This window comes from Astatotilapia calliptera, chromosome 8 (assembly GCF_900246225.1).
Source record: "Astatotilapia calliptera chromosome 8, fAstCal1.2, whole genome shotgun sequence".
In the NCBI taxonomy this organism is placed as follows: Eukaryota; Metazoa; Chordata; class Actinopteri; order Cichliformes; family Cichlidae; genus Astatotilapia; species Astatotilapia calliptera.
In genome coordinates, this window is record NC_039309.1 from 6938524 (window position 1) to 6962407 (window position 23884).

Sequence of the window (23884 nt, forward strand, 5' to 3'; positions counted from 1 at the left end):
AAGAACACCTCGTGAGTAACTTAGACTTACCAGTGGCTTTGACACAACTGCATTATATGATTCTACAGGAATAAGGACAGGCTGACAGTATAGTTGCTGCAAAAATAACTTGTCACTTTTTCACATGCCAGCGGCCCAATTGGCATAATTTTCACAGCTCTTTACAGTGTGATGGACACTCACACAACCTACAGTATGAAAGGAACCTTTTAGTTCTTTGAAAAAGTCTAAAATGACTAAAATGAAGGTGTCTTGGATGTAAATGCAGCTAGTTTATACCTAAAAAGTCGAATAAGTAAATAAAGCACATTCTTTTGTATTTGTCCTGATTATTAACATGAACGGCCACAAAATTGTTAATTTATTTAGCAGGTAATTGATTGAGAGTAGCTTACCGGTAATTGTTTATTTTTGTTCAATATTTCAAAGCATTAAAACCAAGCCTGATCCTGACTGCTGGCAACTGCTATCAGAATACCAAGTTAGCTATTTTATATTCACACCAGTGTCTGCATACATGTGGAGAATTTCCATGCCGGGGAAAGCAACCGCTGCTCTGGCTGTTGTTTTTCACTCTCACAGTGACATTCCCCAGTGAATGGATGGACTGACTCCAGAGCCACAGAGGGATTGATGTGTGTGTCGGATTGTGTTTGGCATTTCTTCTATGAGTGCAATTGTTTCAATACTGATGTATTTATATTACAGCAGCCAATTTGCCCCCTTCCTAGCCATCATACAGGCTTCCTCAGGGACCGGTATCTGATAATGGCTTTTTGTCTCACCGTTGCGGCTGCTATCTGGCGCGAGCATGTTCCTTGACCAGTTGGTTTTACAGTTCAGTCTGCTGGGAAATGGGCAGTCTGAGCTAGAACTGATTCACAAAATGGATGTTTACAGACAGCTGGCTGATGAGTGCGTGTGAAATTAAAAAAATAAAAATAAAACCAAAGTTCTCATAATTTGTGGGTTTTAGAGCAAAAGAGGAAAAGGGGGGGGTATGAGTGATGGTAAGTGGTTGTTTATACTGGCTCTGTAATTACCACTCATTGTGAGAGGCTTTTTTCGTAAATAAAATGCTCTCTTGTGGTCATGACTGTGCTTTTTTTCTTGTTTAAACATTTCAAATGGTTAGAAAATCCTTGATTATATAAAAATTGTTGGGTATTGTGTTACTGCGGGGCTGACAGAGGTCAGGCGGGCTGCCTTTTGAGGCAGTGATGTAAACTGCACGTGTTGCCTGCAGGGCTGCTCTCTGCTGGGTCACGCCAGTGATGTTGCGCTCAATATCAGTAGTGCACTGATTGCAGGATCGAGCGACCAGGCTGAGGTCCTATCCTCTGTCAGAGGGTGATACGGTTTCTACAGCAGGTGAACAAACAGGAAAAGAAACAGAACAAAGAAGTCCAACTAAGCACTTTAATAGTGGATATATTCTGATCCTTGCAATCCATTATATTCAGTTATACCTGTCAGCCTACACTCTAAGAAATAGGGGCATTTCAGTCCTAACAGGTAGAGTTGACATGAATGTACCCCTAAGGTTAATTGTTGGGCATCAGCGTAACTATATCTACCTTTTCCACAAAGATTCTTGTGTCCCTAATGAAATGGTACATATTTGCAGCATTTGTTTAAATGTTTTAAGGTGCAGTAATGTGCCACATGCGCAAGGAATCTGGGTAAAATGTTAGCTGAATAGTGCTTCCTGCATTCAGATTGGTTTTATTTGAGGTGCTTTTGGAAGGGATACATTTAAACTCCAACTGAAAGGCACTCTCTTGAACTATAATCACATGTTTTTCCTTCTAATGGTGTGGTCATCTTTATCCTAAAGAAAATCCAACGTGTTCTGGCATATAAGACTTTGTAAAGGAGTATAAATATATTTCATGAACCGCTGGACCTTTCCTAGTGGTGGTCCTTTAATAGCAGACTTCCACTTGTGGAGTACCAATAATGGCAAATATCCACCTTGGATGAGAGTGGAATATAAAGAGCCCAAAACGGTTTTAACACAAAGCTAACAATTTTTATCATATTTAAATCAAATGTGCATAAACTGCACACAATAGCACAAATCACAGATAATATGAATGAATATCAAAATACAAACTGAGTTTATAAAACTGCAGTCAAATCTGAATCAGCCATTTACACCAAGATATTTAGTGTCAGGTGATTTATAAATCCAGAAATTCATAAATTCCTTTGGTTAAAACTCCGTTGTTTTGGCTCCTCTTTACATGGAAAGAGGGATGCGGTCAGTTACTGGAAGACAAGTAGAATAGATCCAGATTTTTCACAAACTCTGTTTAACATCCTGATTAAGGTTTGTAAGCTGAAACATGTTTTTTGGATTTTTTTGGCTAAACCTGAGCATGCGATGAGAATAAGGGCATTTAAAATTATATTTAATAAGAGGATGCCTTTGAATTCTTTGTTTTAATAATAATAATAATAATAATAATGGATTGCATTTATATAGCGCTTTTCAAGACCCTCAAAGCGCTTTACAATTCCACTATTCATTCACTCTCGCATTCACACACTGGTGAAGGCAAGCTACAGTTGTAGCCACAGCTGCCCTGGGGCAGACTGACAGAAGTGAGGCTGCCATATCGCGCCATATCGGAAATGGCTTGAGACCTAGACTATTAGCAAAATGTAGCTGTTGTGTATGAAAGGTGTCCAATTAATAATGCATGTACAAATCCAGAATGGAGCCATTTGGTAAGATCACACAGTAACCGTAGGATAATTTCCTCTCTCATCTTCTCTTCCTTTGCTATTGAGTCTGCAGTTATACCATTAATATTATAACACAGTGCTTTATTTAAAGTCCAGAAAAATATCTCATACTATGCTGTTTCTCCCTCCCATCCTGCAGGTGGCAGCATAGACAGCGACTGTGCCTTTGAAGGAGACTACAACGTGCCCCCTCTTTCAATGACTGAGGGCATGCAGCATATTCGCATAATGGAGGGCGTGTCACGCTCTCTGCCCTCCTCCCCGCTGCTCACCCATCAGACCATCAGTGTCAGGCTGCAGCCAATGAAGAAGCTCACAGGTAAGGATGCTGCAGGTGATAGAGGAGTCACTCAGAGTGCAGGATTTAAAGTTGTTGTCATTTTCTTTTTAAACCAGAGTTCAGGAAGAAAGCCACAGCCAATAGAGACATGGGCTAAATCTGGTTTAAATTTGCCTGTGGCTGTCCTCCCCCACAGACTCGGTGTACTAACACAGCCTCCCTTAGCCCTTCACTGTACCACTGTAGGCAGCTTAATCACAAAATCATGCATACTGAGTTAAAACTGATTTTACAAGACTAAGCAATGTTTCACCCCGATGCTTGCTGATAAGCAGTAATCATTTACTGTATTACTTGCCCCCCTAATTCTAAGTAGAAAGCAAGTGGAGCTGAGCTCGGGTTTCTGACAAACACTGTAATTTCCAATTGTTGTAATCGCCAAAGTCCTACCTAATTGACAGTGTCAAGAACAGATGATGGACTGCGAGCTGCGGTTGGCTCAGGCGTCCTTTATTGCTTTTTACCTCCTACCACTAATCGTTTCCTTCCACAGTCATCACTGACATTCAGAAAATGTGGAAAATTGCCTCCCCTCTGTTTCCTCATCAACTGCTTTATGAGTCTGTGTTGTGTTCCCTCTACTATTGCAATGGGGAGAAGCAGTTGTTTTGGTACACAAGACGGTCTGGGCATCAAAGGTTACTGCTCTACTTGTGCTTTCAAAATGAGAATTGAAATATTGACAGCACAGCTTCACCCAGTATCTGTGCAGCCTCCACACAGAAGCAGAGTGGGTGTGGATGAGTTTAAAGCTCGACTCAGTAGTCACCACTAGGGTGCACCAATCTCCCAGCTACTTCAGATCATTAACCGTTTCTGGTATGCCGGGGGGAGCTGTGATTTTTACATCATACAGAATGATTTATGATCTCTCCAGGGTCATCCAAACTGTGGGTTTTAAAGGGGAAACGCATAACCACATCATTTTCTCCCATTTTAACTGGGTGTGCCACACTGCTGTAGAGGACTGTGTGTGGACGGATGGAGCAGAGGTTTCTTTTTCTTTCTTTCTTTTTTCTCGAGAATTAAATTTCAGAACAATCCGGCCAAATCACACTCTTCTCCCCACCTCCTCCCTCACTGTTCTGCTGTTTGAGGAGCATTTTGTGTGCTTTTCTTGGATTTGATGTTTTGTGGCTGATTCAGCCTGCTTCTAAAAGGCTTCTTTCATCTGCGTGAGTCGCAGCTAGTTTTTAGGACATCATACGAATCTGTAAATATGAATGTGTGTGTGTGAGAGAGAGAGTGTTTGTGTGTGTGGTTTTTTTTCATGACAGCCAAGAATAGCTTGATTAATGATGCACGGCGCCGTCTCATTTGTACTATTCTTATTTTGTGGCTGACGTAGGGAGAGGTCTCTTTGCAGTGTTCTCACACATGTCATCATTTGGCTTGATGTATTACACCAGTCAGGTGCTGCTTGTTGTGTGTTTGGGGATTTTCAAACTTAGTGATGCTTTTTAAACAGATTTTTTTTCTATGGATTATGTTTCATAATTGACTCATTTCACTACACTTGTCACCTTAAGTGAACATGTGTTGTAACTTTCACTAGGATTAGCTTGTGCTTATCTGTATGGATTTGTGTCATATCTCTTATTGTCTGTCATAAGGTGGTGTCTATTTAAATGGTGAAGTCACGGAAAAAATATATAATTGCTTTAATCCAGATAAAGGTTTTTGCATTAAAAAGGGCTTATATATGGTATGTCCAGTGGTTATTCTTCAAATCACATGTCAGTATGACTTTACAGCACTTACAGGACCAAAACGGCCTGTCAGTGAAATGACAGCATGCACAAAAGCCCTCAAGTGCCCATTGTCCTTCAAGCCCTCAAAGACCTGTGTCTGCTCTCAAGTGTCATCCACCAGCAGACTGTATTTGAGCTCAGACTACCCAGCTTTGTCGCCCTTTAATTAATTCAACGCAGCACCACTTCCTCCACAGCTTGACGGTACTGAGCTTGTGTGCGGTGTTACAGTCACAGGCCTGAACCCCTCCCGTGCCACATATTGCAGAGGTGAGAGAAGGGAGTGCGCTAGAGAGCAAACAGCAGTAGGTCTAAAGGGCTAAAGCGCTTTGATCCCCCCCGGTGGTCTCCCCCAGTCACAGCTTCTATCTGCCCTTGTTTGTAGCTCCTGATTGGCCCTAGGGGGGCAGAATTGTGATGTTTGTGAAGACTTGAGTTATTCAACCTTGTAAAATAGCAATGAAATTTCTGACCTTTTCAGAGAATCCTTGACTTTCTGATTGAATCCCCTCTGCCTCCTTGAAGACTCTTGAAGGGGAACTTCTTAGACAGATTTTTGGAGTAGGAAGAGATGCAAACAGGCACTGCGTAGTCAGTTTTTCATGTAATCACTACTGGTTTTCTGTGGACTTGGAAGTAATGCCACAATTCTTCACCCTATTGGTCAAAAAAGTATGAAGGTACTTATGAGATGGAAAGATTAGCTGATACATTGAACAACATAGTCCCACATGTCGGTGGTTTCTAATCTTCTTACAATGCAGTGTTATGTCATGAAACCTTGTCTTGCTAAGTGGCATGCATTGTCATGACTTCCTTTTAGTTGTCTATATTAAGGAATAATCTATTTTAAACAAATGTGCACAGAAAGGTCTAGGTTATTGATGTTCGTTTAGTGAATTACTTAGAGTTTGGCATTGAGAGGTAATCGACTTGATGTATGAGTAAGGCACTGTGTGCTAAACTACAACTACTAAACGATAGGAAAGATTCTGCAGCAACTTAAGGAAAGAAAATAATCTACATTTTTGTTTTATCATTATAAACCAGTAACATCTTTAAAACCTGCTGAAAATGTTGGATCTCAGCACCTTTAGGCTGCTTTCTCTGTGTATATCTGATAACATCTACTGCTACGGTTGGCCACACTGAGTGTTAGATTACAGCAACCACTCAGTGCTTGTTCGTAGCAAGCAGTTTTACCTGTCTCCTCAATATTTGGTTTCAGCAACCACCACTAATACCATTGGCAGTCCTCGATGGCTTTGGTCTCCCTCACAAAACTTGCTCATGATTGGATCAAGGAACATGACAAAGAGCCCAAACCATTCAAATTCTTAAGAACCAAATCTGATAGAGAGTCCATGAAATGCACCACAATACTCCTGATCGCCTAAAAAGACTCTGTCGGTGGTTTTTATGTTGTGCCTGAATACCTACACTATATAAAAGATAAATTTAGCCGCCATGGCATCACACACTGTTTTTAACTCAGTGTTGGCAAACATTGAGTTAAAATTCTCAACAAATGCCAGCAAGCTTGGTTAGAAAGCTACACCCATAATGGATCCACACAGACACACAAATCTGCTATTAGCGCTAAGTCATGAAAGTCCTATTATTTCACTCTTAAGGACTGAAGCAGAAACTTCTTGGATGATCTGTAGCTAATAGCAAACCATATAATTCCATTAAAACCTTCTAAAAAGCTTAGCAGCCGAAACATCACTTTAAATTGGAGAACGTGATGCCTACAACTCCCTGTTTCAGTTTCTCTTTCATAAACTGTGGCCATGAATATGTGGCCAACAAAAAAAGAAAGAAATAAGGATGGGGGGCAAATACTTTTTCACAGAACTATACTCTGGTTTCATTTTTAAGCCCTGAAGGTTGGAGCTTGTTTTAATGATATGTTTTGCATGAAAAAAATCTTGATAAAGTAACTAGTAACTGCAGCTGTCTGATAAATGCAGGGTAGTGGTAAATGCTTAAATACCAGTACCAGATATAAATACACTTAATGGTAGTACATTAAACCACTGACAGGGCTCATCTGTCCCTCATCTTCATGTGCGTTTGACAGATTTCGCGTCCACATTGTTTATGTTTTCTATTTTTAGTCCTCTGTTGTCTCCGAATTGGAGTGGCTCATTGTCACACTTATCTCTTAGTGGCTGATTGTTATGAGCTGTAATCACTGATTGCTTATTTGTGCTTTAATAAACACCTCACTCAAGTGTCAGGCTCACCAGAGATGTCGCCCCAGCTGATTGATTGGCCCTGCTCCACTCAGAAACATTTAAGAGGAATTATTTCAACATCTCTCCCCAGATTACACTGCTTTCCCCTAATTAATGGCTACAATCAATACAATTACTGCCTCCCCATGGATTGCAGCATAAAAGTGGAAAATTGCATTTGGCCTTAAAACCTGAGAAAAGCCTTGATTTAATTATACAGCCTAATTTTTCACCCACTTTTGCTTCAATTATCACAGTGATATGAGTATATCTAAAATCTATTGTCTCTGTGGTGCTCACAATAATGGAGTAATATGTGAATAAGTGGGAATGCACTACACTTAGCTAACTTGTAAGCGGTCACTGATGTAGGCATGAGTAGTGGTCAGGGTTAACAAAGCACAGTGTGCAGGACTGCTTAGTCAGGTTTTACAGCTCATGGTGTGGGTGGTCTTAAAGAATCCGCATTAAAACAGTTGAGCAGTTGAGCTCTGCTAAATTGGCTACTTCTCACAAATGCTGCATCTCTGTTTTTGTTTTTTTGTCTTCTTTTAAATTTATTTTACAGTGGAATCGTTCAAAGAAAAGACACGCTCCCTTGTTGGGGGTTTTCCTGCAGAGATACAGCAGACTGCAATAAGATTATGGTGTATCTGAGTCATGCTCAGCAGAATCTTTTTTATTATTTTTTGAAGTATTTGGGGAATGTGGACGAGGCTAGCAGAGGAAAGCATGACACAAAAATAGTTCCGTTTGATTATAAAAGCGATTCGTGGCCACCTGCTGAGCTGTGAAAATATTGCAGGAAAGCCACAAGAAGTAGTTCAAACTACAATCCAGCCCCAAGAAGGCCTCTGGGTCCACCTCCAAGGCACAATGACCACCCCCACTAAGAAATGGGACTGATCAGTGGAAGCCAGAGAGAATCAAATTCACCCAATTGGTTTTTCAAGGAGGAATGATATCTCTCCAGACTAACGGGGTTTAGAAGTAAATTTCTATATTGAGTTGCACATAAATCATTTTTTGATTTCCAATTCATGAGGATAGTTTTCTTAGCGATGCATAAGGCAGTAGGAACTATGTGTGATGCATTTGCTTCTATATCTAATTCACTTGCATCACCTAAAATGCACAGTGGGTGAGGTTGGGATACAGCAATTGAACGATGTGAATGTGTCTTCACATGTCCTCTGCCAGAATCTCTGAACAGACGTACAAGACCATATAGCAAACATATAGTTCACTTTATATAAAACTACCTATGTGCAAGGCCCATTTGGAACATCCTTTGTCCTGTAAAGTGTGTTCTATGGAGAGCTTTGTGTCTAAAAATATCGATCTTCACTTTGATTTTGCTATCAGGAGGGAAATGGAAGTCATCCATTTTTGACTTTTTTGATTTTGAATTTGTGGGTACAGAGATTTAAATATTCTGTTCTGTGTTAAGTATTTCTAAGTTCAGTCAACTGGGGTTAAATATCACCTGTATGGTGGACCATAATTGGTGATATTCAAGAAATGTACTGTCGCTGACTTTGAACTTGTTCTTCTGTAGAGTTCTTGTCCAATTATGGGTTTTCTAATAAGCTTCATTTGATACATTTTAAAGCCTACAGCAATCTGTTGGCTAAGAAGTAGTAATAAAAATCTGGTAGTTCTAGACCATCATTATCTTTAGACTCGAGAAAATGTCAGATTAATTGAAACTGTTATTTGTAGCCCTAAAAGCATAATTAAACAGTAGCTAATAAATAACAGGTTTCACCTGATTAATTAATTTACCTGCCTCTGAGATTAAACGCCAGCTGATCTTCCAGCATCATATAGGAACAGATGTTTGAACATGCAATAATCCATCTGTAATTCTCTTACGTTTCACATATTTTATTTTATTTTTATTTTTTATATGAGCAGCTCTTGTGTGACGTCTCAATCTCTGTCTCTCTCTCCACCCATCCTTGGCCAGCCTCATGTCTTATTTGCATCTGGTATCCTCTGTGAATTTTTGAAATGAACACTGACATTTGGGACGTCTCAATCTCCACGCCTCCTTACCCAGCGTTGCACCTTGAGAAAATCGTTCTTCAATTATCATCATTATTTCCTCCTTCCACTGTCCCAGCCACTGCCGACCCACCAAATCATTTGTTCCGCTGAAAGGGAAAATGTGACATTTTCAGATCCATTGTCGCAGCTGAAAAATAAGGAGTGAAGGTTAAGAGTAGAAAGGTGTAATTGAAATGTTTAAGTACGATGCCCTCAGGAAAAGCAGTGGCTGGATTAAATGCTGCAACAGAAGTACTTGACATATTTTAGTCACCGTCCAAATAGTCTGGCTTTCTTAGAGATGAGGTGCTGTGTCATTATGTGCAAACATCAGTTCTTCTGCACTGTGCCACAGTATGTCACATTAAAGTTACTTGAGGGGAGTCGAAATGTCCCTGTAGCTGCCTTTCGTTGAACTTACTTCAGATGAATGGTGGTGCACAACTGAAGGGGTAATACTTATAGTAGAAATATAATAGAAGTTTTTCTAAACTGAAACTGCTCTTATTTCCCAAAATTTGAGATTTCTGCTCCAAGTTCTTTTCTGCATTTTAATGAAAATGTAATGTTTGGTTGTGCTCAGAGACGCTATGTGTATGGTAAGTGTAAAGCTATAGCTAACAGCAGGCCTGGGGACCCACCCAAAGGGCAAGAAACATAACAAACCCACAAGTGTTTTAAGTAGAATTCTTTGGTCTGAAAATCAAATCTGGAAGAAAAACAAGTGTATAGATGTGATTTTCTTTTCACAATTAAAAAAATGAGTGCTCAATGCTATAGTATTTCCAAACTAAATGAACCAGAAAATATTTTAGAGTAAAACAAAAAAAAGGAGGCAACTCTAACCCAAGTAAAATTGCCAAGTGACAGTTCTTTTATTTATTAGACAGAATTGTAAACTTTAAAGTTGTTGAGAAACTGTTCAGCGAGATGACACGCGAGCTAATCTAGAAGCTGCAGCAGCAGCAGCCCGAAATCGCCGTGGATTTACACTTTTATGAAAAAGCTCTGGCTGCTTCATTTTCAATCAAATGTTAGATACTTTAAAGCTTTGACTGAATTTGAGTTGAGATGGTTACTTTTTAATTTCCGGTAAGAAAAACTGCACTCTCCATTTTAAACCATTCCTGCATGCTATTTCTAATTCTTTAAGAAGGAAGCTAGTTGGGGCCCATCAAATATTTGTGCCCGGGGGTCTCTAAGATGATGATCTCGACAGTTAACTTAGCTCAGCTTAGTATAATGACTAGAAACAAAGAAAATGTGCTACCATGTTCTGTCACAAAAGCTTAATACTTAATGTGGTATATTGTTTGAGTATTTGTAGTAGTTGCGCTCCATTTCTTCCTCAGTGTCAGGTGGGATTTCCTGCAGCTCCCATGAGATAGCTAAAGAGGTGCATTTAAATAGGATAAAACCAGACCAGATGTTTCCACTCATAGCTAGGCTGTGCAGCCATTGGCTGTTGGTTTTTTTTTATTTAGGCAGATATAACACCTCCTCTATTCACCCTGCTCACTCCCCCCCACCCCCAACAACAGCATCCAATACACACTCAACACAAGGCTCCAGCCTGTCTCTCTCAACCACCCAGGTTAGGAGGGAACTGAGGAGGATTAATGGCAAGAAGGCAGCGGGTCCAGATGGCATCAGCTCGAGGGTCGTCAGGTCCTGCGCGGACCAACTGTGTGGGGTGATGGAGCACCTCTTCAACCTGAGCCTGAGGTTGGGAAAAGTCCCACAGCTCTGGAAAACCTCCTGTGTTGTACCAGTGCCAAAGACTTCACGCCCCAAGGACCTCAACAGCTACAGGCCGGTGGCTCTGACATCCCACCTGATGAAGACCCTGGAGCGGTTGGTCCTGGCTCAGCTTCGGCGCCTAATAAGCTCATCACTGGACCCACTTCAGTTTGCCTACCAGCCTGGCATTGGAGCGGATGATGCCGTCATTCACCTCCTACATCGTTCCCTCGCTCACCTGGAGACCGCTGGAAGCACTGTGAGAATCATGTTCTTTGATTTCTCCAGTGCCTTCAACACCATTCTTCCCTCGGTTCTAAAGGACAAGCTGGTGAACTCTGGAGTGGACCATCACCTCACTACCTGGATCCTGGACTACCTCACCGACCGACCACAGTATGTGAGGACTCAGGGCTGTGTGTCGGACAGGGTCGTCTGCAGTACGGGGGCCCCACAGGGAACGGTTCTGGCTCCGTTCCTCTTCACCATCTACACTGCAGACTTCTCCCACAATTCCACCCAGTGCTTCCTGCAGAAGTTCTCTGATGACTCTGCAATAGTCGGCCTCATCACTGATGGGGACGACAAGGAGTACAGAGGTCTGACCCAAGACTTTGTGGACTGGTGCCAGCTGAACTACCTCCAGATCAACGCCAGTAAAACCAAGGAACTGGTGGTAGACTTCCGCAGGCACAAGCATTCTCCACTGCAACCACTGAACATCCAAGGTATGGACATTGAGGCTGTGGACAGCTACAGGTACCTTGGTGTTCATCTGAACAATAGACTGGACTGGACTCATAACTCAGACGCCCTCTACAGGAAAGGGCAGAGCAGGCTGTACCTGCTGCGGAGACTCAGGTCGTTTGGAGTGGAGGGCCCACTCCTGAAGAAATTCTATGACTCTGTTGTGGCTTCTGCTATCTTTTATGGCGTGGTCTGCTGGGGCGGCAGCATCTCTGCTGGGGACAGGAAGAGACTGAACAGGGTGATCCGAAGGGCCAGCTCTGTTCTAGGATGCCCTCTGGACCCAGTGGAGGTGGTGAGTGACAGGAGAACGGCGGCTAAGCTGTCATCCCTGATGGACAACATCTCCCACCCCATGCAGCAGACTGTGACAGCACTGAGCAGCTCCTTCAGTGGGAGACTGCGGCACCCACGGTGTGGGACGGAGAGATTTCGCAGGTCTTTCCTCCCCACTGCTGTCAGACTCCATAATAAAGACTTTAACTGATCAAGCACACACAGCCATACATATGCAATAATACTAAGTGCAATAATCCTTTCTGTCATCGTTGTATTTTTACTCAGTTGTATATAGTATTTGTATTTGTATTCTATTTTTATCTTATTGTATATTTATTTTTATTCTACTGTATATAGTATTTTATTTTATTCTATTCTGTACAGTTGTGTACTGTATTTATTCTTATTGTATTCTAATTTTTGCCTCATAACCTTTGCACTGTCCTCTTCCTGCTGTGACAAAACAAATTTCCCACGTGTGGGACTAATAAAGGTTATCTTATCTTATCTTATATAAGACGTGTATCAGGCTGATCGTTCTTTCTGCCCTTTTTTATGCACACATTAAAAAAATCAGTAAATCAAGTTCTGATTATGGCAATTTAAATTGGAAAGCAAAAAAGACTGATTTAAAAAAAAAAAAAAAGAAGAAGCTCACTTGAAAATGAGAAAACTCATAATATATTAATGATTGTTGAGGTGTTGCTTATTTTAATGTAAAGAAAAGGTAAAAGAAAGGTGAGGCTTAAAGTGAAAAATCTCAGATCCATCTTTCATCTATAAATATATCAGGTAAATAGAGGAAAGGACCACAGGGAAGACGAACTAGAAGTGGAAGGAATGATAAAAACAATAATATAATAATATTGAAAGAGCTGCACTGTCTGGTGTGGGAATAAAGATTATAGTTTATATCTTGAGGCTGAAGATGCCAGGCGTTCTGCAAGGATGTTTACACATAATATAAAGACAACATGCATTTCTAGAAGATTTATATCACTTCTTAAGTCTGTAAACTCCTGTGATGAATATCATAACTAACTGATTATGACTCTTTGCAGCAACAAAGTCTAGGCTATACATCTTTCCTGGTGCTTTCATTCCTTACACACTTTGGTAACCTTATTGGTTACATGTAAGTACAACTACTGTGCAACAGTCTCAAACCACCCCACACCAAAGTATTGAAGTCTCGAACAATAGTTTTCCAGGCTTTCTGTCTTTCAAAGTTTTTCTTTGGATATTGGCTGGCCTTTCCGTCACTTTCAGTCCAGTCCTTGTACCTAACCATTTTCAGATGAATGTAGTTTGGTTGTTAAGCCACTTAACACTGGCCTGTAAATGATTCAAGCATAAATAAGCACCTAATTCACAGGATGAATCAAATTTTATCTCAAATTAACTTTGAGCCTTTCACTGAAAACACATCTTTTGTATCCATTTGGTTTGTTGAATTTATTTAAAAAAAAAAAAAAAAAAAACTCAAGATGTGCGAATAATAATTTGAGAAAACCAAGACAAAGGAAGTGACAGGCATAAATAACTACAGCAGACGAGCAGTACTCGAAAGTCTCAACCTTAAGAAATAGGAAAAAAAGCTAGCAAAGACCTGCTTGAGCTGATAACTTTACTGTTTACTGAAACCTCCTCAGAAATGGCCTCAGGATTCTTAAGTCATTAGGGTGCAAAGACCAAAATATGCCAAATTGCACAAGGACCAGGCTTAAAATTAGTGAAAAGCAGCCACTGTCCAAAGAAGAAAATTTTTAAAGACCTACTAAATAACTAAAAGTCCCAATTTACAGAATGTCTTGTATTAAAAAAACAAAACAAAAAAAACCTAACACATGTTGGCTACTCGGTAGTAAAATATAAATGAGGGGTGGCTCAAGACTGTTGCACATTACTGTATGGGCAGTTGAAAAAGTCAAATAACAATAACTGAGAAGCACTAAGCCAAAGGTTTTCTCATTTGAAGTTTCTGAGTCCTCTCTGTCATTGCTGTGGTGGTGAGTGAGATAAAGAAGGCTGAGAATCACTGCTTTTCAGTAGCAAGTGAAGTTTGACCTGTGATCGTCGGACATTTTCTGGGCCTTTTGGTAAGACTTGCAAGGGGGTTAGGATTGTCACCCGAGGGAAATAACTGTGAGTGGAGGAGATTAATAAAAAACATTTAGAACAGGATGCTTACAGCCTAACGAAGCGCCCGACAAAAGCGAAGCTGGTACACAATAAACTTGCAGCCTCTTGAGTTTGGACATGAAACATGGCTGCAGCTGTACAAATAGAGTTTCAAGGGTAAAACAAGGACAGGCAGGAATGTCTTGGTCCAAAAGGAAAACAGTGTAGGTTTCATTGAAACCCATGTTACGATCAAATAATACCATTCCTCCTTTTTCCCTCACCGCTTGTGATCTGATATGTCCCCGAAGCTCCGTCCACAAACGACAAAACTGTGTCCCTTTAATAATACCCTCCCTTTCTCCCTCCCTCTTTTTTTATGCCATTTTCTTTCCTGCCTCAATACCCACCCTTCTCCTCCTCCTCCACCTCCTTTTGCTCTGTGGTTGCTATGACAACAGCAGCACTGCACCATTCATCTGCTGGAGACCTGGACTCCTGTTCCTGTACGGAGAGTGTGCGCCTCTCACATCTATACATAACACGCTAAGCGCTAATGCAGTCACGGAGGCGATTGAAGAGCTCACCTCTCTGTGCTTACAGCAAAGGCTCCCTGTGCCGCTCGTATCGCTCTCTTCTTCTTCTTTTTTTTTTGTCCTCTCTTCATTTCTTTCTGGCGAAGGCTTTTGGTTACCTGTCAGCTTTTCACGTTGCTGCCATCGCAGAGGTTTCACCTTTGTGTCCCCCCTCCTTCTCTTTCCCCAGTGACACATTGACTGCTGCGTTCTTCCTTCTTCCTTCCCTTTTTCCTCCCCTCTCGTTTTCCTCCTCCTCTTCTCGCTCCTCCCGTCACTGCCATAGCTGCCCGGCTCCGTATCATTTACCGCAACTGAAGTGAGCAGGCAGCATCACCACTGAAACCTGTGGAGATTGCTTCAGAAGGGAAACCGGGGGGGAAGGTAGAAGGAGATCTCGTGTGCTTCTCCGCACTTCTCCTCCCCTGCTTCGCTTGCAGGCGTATTTTCTCGTACGCATTTTCCTTCTTTTCCTTCTTTTTCCTTGTTTTTCTTTTTTTTTTTTTTCTTTTTGATGAGCTGGTCATCGTTCAGGGAGGAAGCAGGACTGCTTGTGTCGCTGGAAGGAGGGGAAGGAGGGGAGCTGGTGCCGTACTCCAGCCTTCAGGAATGCGAGATCTGGTTTGAGAATGGTGAGCCCAGCCACACCCTCTTTTGCTTGTTTCATTCCTCCATCTGTGCTCGCAAACTCTGTTTCACCCCCTCACCCAGCCTCCAACCCTCACCACTTGTCACCTGCTGCTCCACCTTTCCTTGCACGGAGCTCGTCTGCTGCGTGGCGCGGCCGCTGGTTCGAATGACGTTTGTAAAGACACGGGGCTAATGGGAGGAGTGCAGGAAAGTAATTTCTCTCTGTGAAATGATGCATTTGTCAAAGATGTGAACTCTAATCACAGTGTAGGCTCGAGGGCCTGTGAATCAACCAGAGTGTGATAATGTAAGTGTTTTTTCGTGGCGAGCTGGTCTGTTTCATGCGTCAGCGTGGGTGAGCATTCAATTGTCTTTGAGAGAGTGTGTGTGTGTGTATGTGTCTGATGGAGTGTGTGTGCGTGTCTAAAGCGCAAGCTGTGGGCGGCTAATGGTGCTTGTTCTTGTTGTTGTGTGTCTCACTTTTCCTTCCAGAGCGCAGCGTCATATGTAGCATATGGTTGCGTAAATGGGTTGAAGTTGGTGGGGAATAGTCCCCCCCCCCGCCCACCCCAAACCCCTCGCTAGGTAGTCGGCAGCAGCTTGTTGTTGTGTACGAGAATCACCTTGTCATGTGCTGGGACGTGGTTCCTCCCTCTTGCTGCAGGTTTCCTGCCTCCCTGCCTTATCCCAGGGGACTGCTAGCTGGTGTGTGAACGGAACAAAATGTCTCAATAACGTTGTCTGCCAGAAAAACATGAACACCTCATCACCAGCTGCTATTGCTGGTCTCAGGTGAATGGTTTTTGATGAGGCGCCTACAGCCGGTTTTCACACCACTTAGTATCACCACCTGGAGAGTGCTTTGATGAGCTTACCTTGTCAGCTGTCATTCAGGCTCTTATCATGCAATGACACTAAGAACTTCAATTTCAGGGTGGCTAAGTAGCCGTGTTTATTGTCTTCATGGTGGATCCCTCATGGGGTTATTTGAACTCGATGGAGCAGGGTGAAACGGGTCTCTTCCAGAGTAATGCAGTGCATCCCTCTGTGGTTATGACACAAGGACTTTTGTATTGTTTCCCTCTCTCTTATTAGATGTATTAGCTGGGTGATGGTTGCCTGACAGACGCTGCAAAGCCTTGAAAGTGCGAAGACGGGTATTCAACAGGTGCAGTGGAACACATATGCCACTTTAAGTCATGGTTGAGGCGGTTCTTGTGAGAATACCCACAGAAAATGTGTGATAGAGTATGTTTCTCAAGGTTATTTTAACCATTGCTTGAGTCATTCAAGTGTTTTGCAGTTTGTGTCAGTACCCGTATTTATTCGTGGGCCCATATTTTTTTTCCACAAGTCCTGACTTTAAACTGCAGGCTTCTGAATTGGTGTGGCACACTTACCTGTGTGTAAACTTCACTTACCTGTACCCGTTTGCAGTGTTTCAGAGGGATATTGATTTTATATAATTGCTCGATTTCCCTCCCCTCGTAAGACAAATGGTTTGTAAGCCAAAAAATGAGTTATGAAATAAACTGGGCAGATGTCTAAAATCCAACATCCGTGGCACCACAACCTGCACAGGAAATGTGACTGTGATGTTAATTTGCCTACCCGACTGTCAGTTTTATGAGTCTTTAGTAAGAGAGTAGCATTTGGATTCCACCTACCGTAGATTAAATAGGCAGCCTCCTGAGGGACCATACAGACAATATGTGCCATGCATAAAGTGACCAAACCACAGTAAACTAAGTGTGGGGTGAAACGTATGTTTTACAGATAAAGACCTGCTAATTCAGCTGTTGTTCGGTTTGAATATAATCTTTGGGGTTTGTTGTATTAACTGGGAGGTGAAACTCTTTGAGATTAAATATCTCTTTTGCAAGAGTCTCCAGATAGGGAGCATTAACCTAATTTGTTTAGAGGCAAGAGAAACAAGACATTCCAAAGAAAAACCATGGAAGCAGAACATCTGAGCCACCATGATAACCAGTGTTTAGCCCTGGTTTCGATAGCCAGACACATCTCTTTTTTTAAGCCAATCAAAAGTAAGACAGGAACAAAATCCCAGATAATCCGACACTTTGTCATTCTACCTACATGTGATACCACTGGCCTTTAAAAGCTCGCACTTTGTTCCTCATTCTCAAAGTTTATTAGTGAGATTTAATTATGTGTTGCATGCCGGACTAGTATTCTTGTGTATTAAAGTCCTTTTCTTTCTCAGTCGAACAGCAGTTGTCGAATAAGTAGAATTACTTATCAAGTGAGTCGGTGTTGCCCCTTCAGTAACAACTCCCTGGATTCTAGAATTACAGTCTTTTATTATGATTAGAGAAGAGGCAGTGAGCGCCGCCATTAGCAAGATGAAGTCATCCTTTTGATCCCCACTCCGACCAAGCTCTTTAAAGTCGGCTTCCAGTGTGTGTACCAGGTAACAACCTACAATTAGAAATCTCCCCAAAAGCTTTCAAAACAGCTACAGTAATATGACGCAGCTAAAGAAGTGCAACCCAGACAGAGACAGCTTTAGCAATAACAGGCTTGGCTTTAACTTTCCTTTTTTTTTTTTTGTAATTTAAGTAATTAAAAAAATATTAGGTTCTCTAATTGTAGGCAGAAAGGTCCCGCTGACATTCAGTATGTCTCCTGGCATCAAATGGCTGTTGTGAAAATTTCAAAGCAAGTTTGCAAGAAGTAAGACGAAGACAAAGAGCTTCATTGTTGTTGCTCACAGAAAGGCCGTCCTTGGCAAAGTGTTTGACTTTGTTGATCGTGGTGTCTCTGAAAGTTTCAGTTTCTTTATGTTTTATTTGTGACAATGACTTTTGCATTTTATTTAACCACCATCATTCCAGCCAGTAACATTAAAACTGCGTAGCTGACTGCTGTTATGCTGATGAGATCCAGTTTTTATGTTGCAGTTTTTACATTTACTGATCTGAACAAATTGATGCTTAAAGGAGAAATATTCTTTAAAACTTAGACAGGAAAGCAGGAACAGAGCAGGAGAATGCAGGAAATTGGGTGGAGTTGAATCCAGGCCCTACAGTAGCCTTCAGCAACATGGGCCACCATCTAGATGAGCTACACCGTTGTACTGATGTCAGATCAATTTTAAGCTACTTAAACATTCTATTCATGGGGTCGTTAAGTGGTTGGAGACTTTGAAAAGGTCAATTATTGTTTTAAAAACACAAATTTCTTTGGTTTCCTGGTATAAAATAAGGGATAAACATTGGAAAAAATGAAATAAACTAACAGGGAAAGAAAACACTGATGTCCAAGTGGGCCAGAATCTTACAATTTTACAATCCCTAAAAAATGATGAGAGGCAGCAGAAAGATTCAATAAATATTTTGATATCAAACCAAACTGACGACAGAATTAACATCTATTTTTTTCTACGCCTAGAATAAAAAGTCTTTTCTCAAAATCACTCTATTCCCTTTTCTGTCTTTTTATCCTTGAGCATTTTTGCAGTGAAAAGGTTTCATTTTGTGGAACCAGAAGAGCATACTTGTTTTGTATTTATGAGCAATACCAAGGCTTGAGTTTTTCTTTTAATTTTACTCTCTAAACATCCAATCTTTCTTGAAATCCTGTTAACATATTTTTCTGTGTTAGTGGCACCAAATGTGGAATTTCTATTCAGTGTTTTTCTTTCTTAATTTTAATCCTCCTCTGTGTAGCACAGCAAGCGGCTGCATCTTGCAAGAGAGGCTTTACAAATGAAGTTACTATCTTATGACTATTACTGTGGTTTTTACTTACGTTTAGTTTTATCTAGGTATTTAGCCGTACCTTCTGGAATAGAAGAGGGAAAAAAACCTGTATTGTGGAGAAGAGAAACCCGCAGTGTACTATTAATAGCAATGATAATGATTTGCTTACAAAACAGAGCAGTGGGTTACATATACCACCTCACTGCTTTCTGCGAATACCGCTGGTGAAGAGCTGAGCAAACACTTCTCTGTGAGATGCTCACACAAATACACAGAGACCTAAAGAAGTGTGTTATTGTATGTGTGTCCATGCGTATCCAAACCCTTACGGACTATTGCACAGGACTCCACAGTGACACCAGGCGCAGTATTAACATTCACTACTTGTCTGTCTGCTGTTAACTTATTTGCTCAGTCATTTCAGGGTCCTGAACCCCTACCAGGCGTTTGTCTGGATCACAGCTCCGACTTTCTACCCTTACTGTCAGTCTCCTAACTATGTGTATGGGATTACATGAGGGCCACAATTGATTACAGCTTCTATCTGACATGAAAGACATTTGGGGAGCTTTGATGGTCATTTTATGTCGTCCTAAAGACAGTGACACATTATCAGAATCATCTCAATCAGAACAGCTTAAAACTGGAAGCATGGATCAGTAATCAAATCTGTTTTCTTTGTAGTGTTTATTTTAGCTTCCTAATTACATAACAAGAGCAAAAGCATCCGACCCTCACTGATTTTTCACAAAGACAAGGGTGTGGTTCTCAAGTAGTGTCTGTGTGAGGTTATAAATATCTCCACTAGGGGACCAACTCCAGCTGGGACAAAGGTCAAGACACCCTTGCTATTATTAGTACACTGCATCAAGTGGTGTCCTTGGCAATTGTGCTCCTCTCACTTTCCCGGAGTGCCTGATATTTGACTTTACCTTGCTGCTTTCCTCAGGAGTGCAGTCCTCTCTGGTCTCCTGCTGGGAGAGGGTATGCCAAACGTTCATGGTCACTCCTCTGTATCAACCTGCTGTGGAAGGAGAATGTACACATTTTAGACCAGCCAATAAAGGATTAAAAAAATGCTGCTCGGAGCAAATAAATAAGGTATTTGAATTTATTGGTAACAATACATTAAACAGCATCCTATGGATTTTGAAAGGATTCCATTTTGGAGACTCAATTAAAAGATTATCATGCTGTTACATAATAATATAATGATAAAGTGACATGTGAACAATGGAATCGTGCACAAACAACATGTTGAGCTGGTTAAAATATTGTAGAAAATCCTGTCTGTGAAACGAGGACAAACAATCTGAACAGGAAGTGCATCTATTTGGCAACGTCTGCAGAAAGAGCATTTTTCTTGGCATCATTTCTTGCCACTGATTTTTGGTTGTTCAAGAATGGTAAGCAGGGACCAGCAGCCAATCAGGCAGGAACCCCCCTCTCTACAGGTTTTCTTGATCCACACGAAAACCTCGCTTAAGGAAGGTCCTACACGAGCAGTTCCTATATTTGAAACATGCACAAAGATGTGGGTGACCCTAAAAGGACCCTCAAGTTCCTGCTGTAAAAACAGCCTTTGCTCCACGGTGCCTTTGACTCACATCATGTTTGGCCACTAAAGCTCAGTCTTAACTTGAGATCATCCTTTGTGTGGGGATTACCAACTTTGTCCCTCTGCTTTTAAAAGGCAGTAACCTAAAACGGCTCCAAATTCTTTCTATAAGTCTTAGATTTAGGTTAACCCACTCATGCGTTGTTGTGCATTTGATATCACTTGATTTAGTGCTGTTGGTTTAATCCAAGCCCAATAAGGTTATGTGAAACGTTGAATTAACAGCTCTTTGGGTTAAGGAAAGCTCAGTTAATGAGCCTTCTTAGGAAATCAGCCCCTCCCGCCTTCCTCTTAAAATTCCGGCTGTGCCTCACCTTGCTCCACTAATCCTCCCAAGGCCTGTAATGATAGATACACATTTGAGTGTGTGCAGACACTCGCACACAGACACTTGCACGCATACATTAAAAGTACAAAAAAATAAAACAAACAGGGGAGGCAGCCGAGCTAATGGACTCGCACATGCTACTGACTGTCGGCAGCCTCCGTGTTGCACGGCAACATCTGGTCTGTATTGTTTTGTTTAACAAGTCAACAAGAGAAGCACACAAAATCATCTGCGGTCTGTGAGCCGGATTATTAAATGCACACTGGGCACAAGTCTTCGGGTCATTCATGGAGACTGGTGAAATAAATATAAAACTGCATCTCTCTGCTACTTCAGGACTGCAATGCTTTTGAACTCAGTTGCTATATGTTGAATAGAATGAATTACTAAACTCTTCATCTTCAAAATTACCCAAACATATCCACTTCATTGCAAACCTTTTAACTTCATAAGCCTAATTGTGGGCAGTTGTCTTTGCTGCTCCAAAGATTAACATCAAAAACATTGTTAATCTTTTCTGAAACGCCTCATATGGGCATAAAAGGACTGCTAGATCACATTATGTGTGATAAGATTGCATAAAATGATAAATTATCAATCAAAATTAAACTTCATTCAACTTCAGGCTGCTATAAATGCTTTGTTTCTGTCTTAAAAAAATCTTCTTGGATCTGTGTGATGTTAGAGAGAGAAGTTATCCTTAATATGGTGGGCAGCTCTAGCTATGAGAAGAAAAGCCCCACCCATCTGCTACGACAGCCAATCAGAAGAACACTTAATGGGAGAAAAGGACTTGTTTCAGATAGGGGATGAACGGAGGGGCTGCACCATTATTTTGAGCTATGAATCATGAGCACAACAGGTCCCCTGCAAAAGTTCATTAAGTAACACTTAACAGTCAGCTTGACTCTTCAGTATCATCATTTTTTAAAATATTGAAATGTGATATTGATGTGACTGTATTGCTCTATGAAAGCACTCAAAAAAAAAAAGTCAAAGCTTCATTATTGTTCCAGATTGAGATCACATCATCTCTTTTTGGGTCAGAGCACAAAGGATCAGAGCTGCCATTGCAGCAGTTTGCATCTTTAAAAGCTGAATTCCTTGAATTGAGATGTGTGGAGGACGCGGTGCTGTAAAGCAGCTGAGATTTGTCAATACAAAGAGGTTGTTTGATTGCATTTGAGCAAAAGCTGGGAGCTTTTAGTGCCGTTGAAGTCAGCTTCTGTCTGCGTTACCACCACCCTAAAAAGATGGACAACTCTTCCTTTCCCTGTGCTCTGCTGTTGCCATAGTGACTGGGCCGGCGTGCTCAGTTTCTATAAAGCTCTGCTTAGGTTGCAGACAGCCGGGCAATGTATGTCCTCACCGCTGGTCTGTACGTGAGTGTGTATGTTAATTTGTGGGCGCCCGTGTCTTTGTCTGAGTGGGTGCCTGAGGTCGTATGCAACTGACACAGTGGTAGAGACGCTGCGATGTCTCCTTTCGCTCGCTTATCATTCACTTATCTGCAGCAAATGAGAAAATGTGCATTGCATATTGGAGCTTCCAATTCATATTCAGATCTTGTCATTTATTTGTTGAAAGCCCAGGTTGTGTCTGAGGGGACTGCCATGTTGAAAAGAAGCTTTCCTCTTTCATATGCACAACACCGTGTGAATTTGAATCACAATATTGACGTGCTTTCTGTTTTGTTGATGACTTCGCCAAAGGCTGTGTGTCTGTGCTGACAGTCTTGGGAATAGATATGAGCTTTTTAAATTTTTCACAATGTCCTTTAGCACCAGTGTTTCTGTGGATCCCTCCCTTCGCCCTCTCTTTTCTTACTCTAATCTCACATATACACTTGCATACATGTCGCATGCATATTCATATTCGAATCCGCACACCCAGAGCATGTAAGAAATATCTATTTCACGGCCACGTGCATCTGCACATGCAGACAAGATATATTTATTCATAAGCTCATTAGAGGAGTGGATTTGCCTGCTGCCATCCATCACACTGTCACCCATCCTCAGCCTGGCACACACTGACAACAGAACTGCAGGAGAGAAGTCCATGGGATTTAGTCTCCTGGAACCAGAGCTATAGAGGGGATTTACTCCAATAGACAGCGTTTCCCTTCCCTATTTTGTAGAGGTGAGATCAGGGAGACTACAAACAAAAGAAATGGTAATCTTCTTTTCACTGTAGTTTATCCCAAAATTGATATTCTGGGAGGAGAATGCCTTTAGTCTCTCAGTGCAATCAGTGTCAAGGCATCGCAGGAAACCTTTGGTACCGTAAATGATTTAAAATGTAAAACAGTTGAAATATATGGGGGAACTTTGTGTTCATGCTCTTGCGAACACACTGCCTACACTGTCAGACTGTCACACTCTCCTTCCAGCTTGTTACAGGTTATAGTGCAAGCTGTTGCAAGCTTGTCAGTGCAGGTGCAAGAGCGCCTTCAGGAAATCGGACAGGACTGTAGGTTGAAATGGAAGCATAAAAATACAAGCTTTGGCGTCTTTTTCTGCTATTGCACATTCATTTTTTTTACCTAACCAAGTGAACTTTTCAATATCGTTAAATGGACGAGAGGGGCAAAACAGAAAACATGCTCCAGCCCTAACACAAATTGTGTACAGTTAGGAAAGTGTCCCTACCTGTCTTCCTGTTTGAAAGTTAAAAGCTCCATCAACCAAAATAATTCTTACTTGGCTCCTCAGATAACAAGTAGTACGTGTACAACCTTCACACCAATATGAGCAGAATCTTTTCACACATCTTTTGTGTGAAGGTCAAAACTCGACATAATCTATTGATGGGTAACAAAAAAATGAACAAATAGGAGATGAGAATACGATAAATACATTTTATGTAATTGTATTGTAGCTAATTTATATTTAGTTACATCCATCCATCCATCCATTTTCATCCGCTTTGTCCGGGGCCGGGTCGCGGGGGCAGCAGCCTAAGCAAAGAGGCCCAGACCTCCCTCTCCCCAG

The 23884-nt window shown here is 41.5% G+C and overlaps 1 protein-coding gene and 1 long non-coding RNA gene across 10 annotated transcripts in view; one reads left to right on the forward strand and one right to left on the reverse strand.

The window, feature by feature from the left end:
- Positions 1–23884, forward strand: part of tanc2b (tetratricopeptide repeat, ankyrin repeat and coiled-coil containing 2b) — a 179024-nt gene that overhangs the window by 93965 nt on the left and 61175 nt on the right. For 6 of the 8 annotated variants that reach the window (XM_026178198.1, XM_026178200.1, XM_026178201.1 and 3 more), the window contains one exon: positions 2891–3070. In XM_026178198.1, coding sequence (XP_026033983.1) covers positions 2891–3070 — 180 coding nt within the window. Of the gene's footprint in view, positions 1–2890; positions 3071–13352; positions 15226–23884 lie in introns of those variants that run through there. The other 2 variants (XM_026178204.1, XM_026178205.1) reach the window with 1 other exon arrangement.
- On the reverse strand, positions 4737–23833 carry LOC113028163 (uncharacterized). 2 transcript variants are annotated; one of them, XR_003273202.1, is made up of 4 exons: positions 15847–23833; positions 9141–9238; positions 5316–5499; positions 4737–5240 (listed from the first exon to the last, which is right to left on the reverse strand). It is a non-coding gene; the product is annotated as an uncharacterized LOC113028163 (long non-coding RNA). The 2 variants fall into 2 exon arrangements; XR_003273201.1 differs by having other exon boundaries at positions 4737–5499.